The sequence below is a fragment of the Ostrinia furnacalis genome, unplaced genomic scaffold, assembly GCF_004193835.3.
Source record: "Ostrinia furnacalis isolate ACB-3 unplaced genomic scaffold, ASM419383v2 OfSCF7352, whole genome shotgun sequence".
Lineage (NCBI taxonomy): Eukaryota > Metazoa > Arthropoda > Insecta > Lepidoptera > Crambidae > Ostrinia > Ostrinia furnacalis.
The window spans coordinates 91,691-94,962 of NW_021137591.1; the positions used below are offsets into that span (position 1 = coordinate 91,691).

A 3,272-nucleotide genomic window follows, 5' to 3' on the forward strand; every position below is an offset into this window, starting at 1 on the left:
TGATCTTTACTTGTTGGTCCTCAAAAATAAGAGAAATGAGCATTAAATATTCAATGTTGTGATACTTTTTTAAATTATTCGATCTGTATAAATTATTTTTTTGTCTACATCATATAATCTTCAAATAATTATGTTATGGTACTTATTTTTATTAAGTTGTAGTCAAAGGAAGGAAACAATTTAAAGGCACTTGATAGTTATTGATAGATTTATTTTTTATTAAAATAGCATAGGTAGGTACTTAAATAGTAACTTAAATATAAAAACTTCTTATTGAATAATCAATGCACGTTTTGCTTTTGTTGGTCGGCCTCGTTTTCTTTTTTGACCTATTTGAATGTTTTTGGCCTCCAGTGGCACAGTTACGAATTTCAGACGAATTGCAAGCCCTATAACATGTTTACACATATATTTTTTTGCAAATTTCGGGCAACTACATTTGCTGTCAGCCCACATATTACTATTTTTTGGCATTATTAGTTTCCAGTGTGAAAAATAAATCTGTTTATATTGATCAAATGTTTTCCATGTACGTTCGATAAACGCATATTTATGTTTTTGCGTGTTTTTATTTGTACTTTGTATCAAATATGTCTTTGTATCAGTATCTGACTGTAAAATGGTCACTTTTATATCCATCTTAACCCACTGATAAGCCTGTGTCCAGTCTGGAAGTTTAACCGAATAGCTTGTCGCAAAAGAATCGATTCCTTTATTTTGTGACCATTCAGTCACTATGGTTGTAGCAACAATCAGAAATCTCGATAGTGGTATCCGTTCTCGCAACGTATGCGTATCTTTGATTACTTTATTGGTGGCTTCCAGTGCGTTATTCGTGGCTGGAGAACCAGGCGATGCACCTAAATACCAATGACGGTTTTTAAGTAACCACTCTTCTTTAAAGTAAGCAATGAATACTCTCTCGTTTTCCCATTTTTTTATAAATAGTTCTGAAGCTATATCAAAGTCTTGGGAAGAAGTAGCAGCCTGTAAACATTCTATATCCTCTAGTATATCATTCTGTTTCTTCTTGTCTACTGTTTGTTCCAATTTTGTTTTTATGTTTTTTTTCGCATGAGCCCAACACATCCTGATTATAGTTTCAGAACCAAACACATTGGTAAAAGCATTCTGGATGGCTTTAGCTGCATCGCAAATTAACACTGAAGGTTGTAGAGAATGACACTATTTTTCAAACCGCTAAACAGCATTTCAAAATCTTCTGTAGTCTCCGTAGTTGATACAGCAAGACATACTGGGTAAAATTTGCCATTTTTGTCCGTAGTTCCAGCAATTAAAACAGGAAAGCCTTGCCAAATTAATTTGTAAGTGGCGTCAGCGTGTAAAACAGTAGATTGACACATTAACTTCAATAAATATTTTGTTGACAATACAAAACGCAGCTTTATCGGTTCGGCATCATATATATAGTACGATATAACAAAAACTTCATGTTCATCTATTGGGACTTCAGTATGATCAAATATCCACTTTTCAAGTTCCCCCAAACTTATTACCGATGGACCATACTTTATTTTCCGACGATCTGACAAATAATTATTCAATTGAGTTTTTGTTGGCACTTTCAGGTCAGGTATATTTCTTAAATTGTTCAAAATTGCCTTAGGTTTTAATCGTAAATCAAATAACTTATTGATATTTTCTTTTGTTTTCTCATCGATTCCATAATGAGATTCGTTGTTGATCGAGTCGTGATCATGACTGGCGTCAGCGCGAAAGAGAATAACATCCTCAGAGTCAGCTTCGTAAAGTAAATATACCTGTGCTGCACATTGCGGGCCGCGACGTTTGACTTTTTTGCATCGATAAATTACTTTTTTCCCTTCTTCAGTATTTCTAGAAGTTAAGGCGATTAGTGTCCTCAATCCGCGCTAAATGGGCATTTTGTAAAGCCTACTCCTCTTTTACTGCTGGACAGAAATAGTTGCAAAAAATGTATGTTATACAACAGTTCAAGGACTACATTTGTGACGTTTGAATTTTCGCTACGTGTCTTTGTTTTGGATTAAAAAAATAAATACGGGACATCGATTTTTTACTTAAATTCCCTACTCCTCCAAAACGGCTATGTTAATTTAAAAGATTTTTGCACGAATAGATTGGGAATTCTTTAATCTTTAAATGACACGTTGCGTTTTTCAATCGAACATTACTTTCATTCATAAATTTTACTTTTGATAAATTCCGAACGTTTTGCTGTTGAGGGGGCCTTCGCGGGGTGCGGGCGGCAGTCGGCCGCTGGCCTTCAGACGGGGAGGTTGTGTCACTCGCTACAAACTGACATTAGCGATCAAAATGAATTTTTTCTTTGGCTAAGTTGCACTACCTGACGTGACCTAACTTTGACCGTAGCTTTGGCGATAACCGGTGTTTTTTGTATGGAGTTAGACAGACTTTTGACGCTTGTCAAAGTTGAAGTAAGATGGTGCAACCCAGCTTTTGTTCGACAATAGATTTTATGTCAGAATTGTTCATAGAGTACGTGCAGTCAGATGATACAATTGAATTATGACGCGCTCAGACGCTATTTTCTACCTGAATAGAATCTATTAGTGTAAAAAAACTATAATTGACTCCAAAACAACTGCAACAAAATGTTCATGGATTTTGTTATTTTTATTAAATACCTTTACGCCTGAGTTAAATGACACCGACATCAAGGTTCATCAATTTAAGTTTAAAATAATAGGCAGTAATGTATGAAGAAAGAGCTTCTATTCTGTATCTACCTATGCCCGTGTATTTTTGATCGGTGTCAAATCGGAGTTTTTGGTGCGGGGTGCGCGGGTGTTGCTCGCGGCGTGAAGGTCAAACGCCCAAGGTCATTGAGGACTCTAATCGCCTTAAGGCAGCCCAAGTATTTTCCAAAGACACTGCGTTTTCTGCTTCTTCGCTAGTTTTAAATCTTTCCACAAGATTCCAATTTTTATTTACACCTCTTTTCTTCTTTAAAACCGTTTCTTCTACGGATTCATCACTATCCGAACGGTACGCGGGAATATCATTATTCACTTCCATAGTTCAGATTATAAAAAGTTGATTCTATCATCAAATACACCAAATTATTACTCAAATAAACTTGCGGCGCGCAACTACAAAAAGCTACAGTAATAATGTAAACAAACTAGTGATGGTCGACTCGAGTAGGTAACTAACTCGAGTTGGGCGTAACTCGAACCCACTCAAGTTAAATTCTCTCTGACTCGAGTTTGAACCGAATGGAACCGACATGGAGCGAAGGCTTTTGTATT

At 35.9% G+C, this 3,272-nt stretch overlaps 1 protein-coding gene across 1 annotated transcript; it reads right to left on the bottom strand.

Annotated features, from left to right (window-relative positions):
- Positions 1-270: 270 nt before the first annotated feature.
- LOC114364130 (uncharacterized) lies at positions 271-3,039 on the bottom strand. The gene is made up of 2 exons (XM_028320136.1): positions 2,956-3,039; positions 271-1,185 (listed from the first exon to the last, which is right to left on the bottom strand). The coding sequence occupies exons 1-2, from the start codon at positions 3,037-3,039 to the stop codon at positions 271-273; spliced, it is 999 nt and encodes a 332-aa protein (XP_028175937.1).
- Positions 3,040-3,272: the final 233 nt, after the last annotated feature.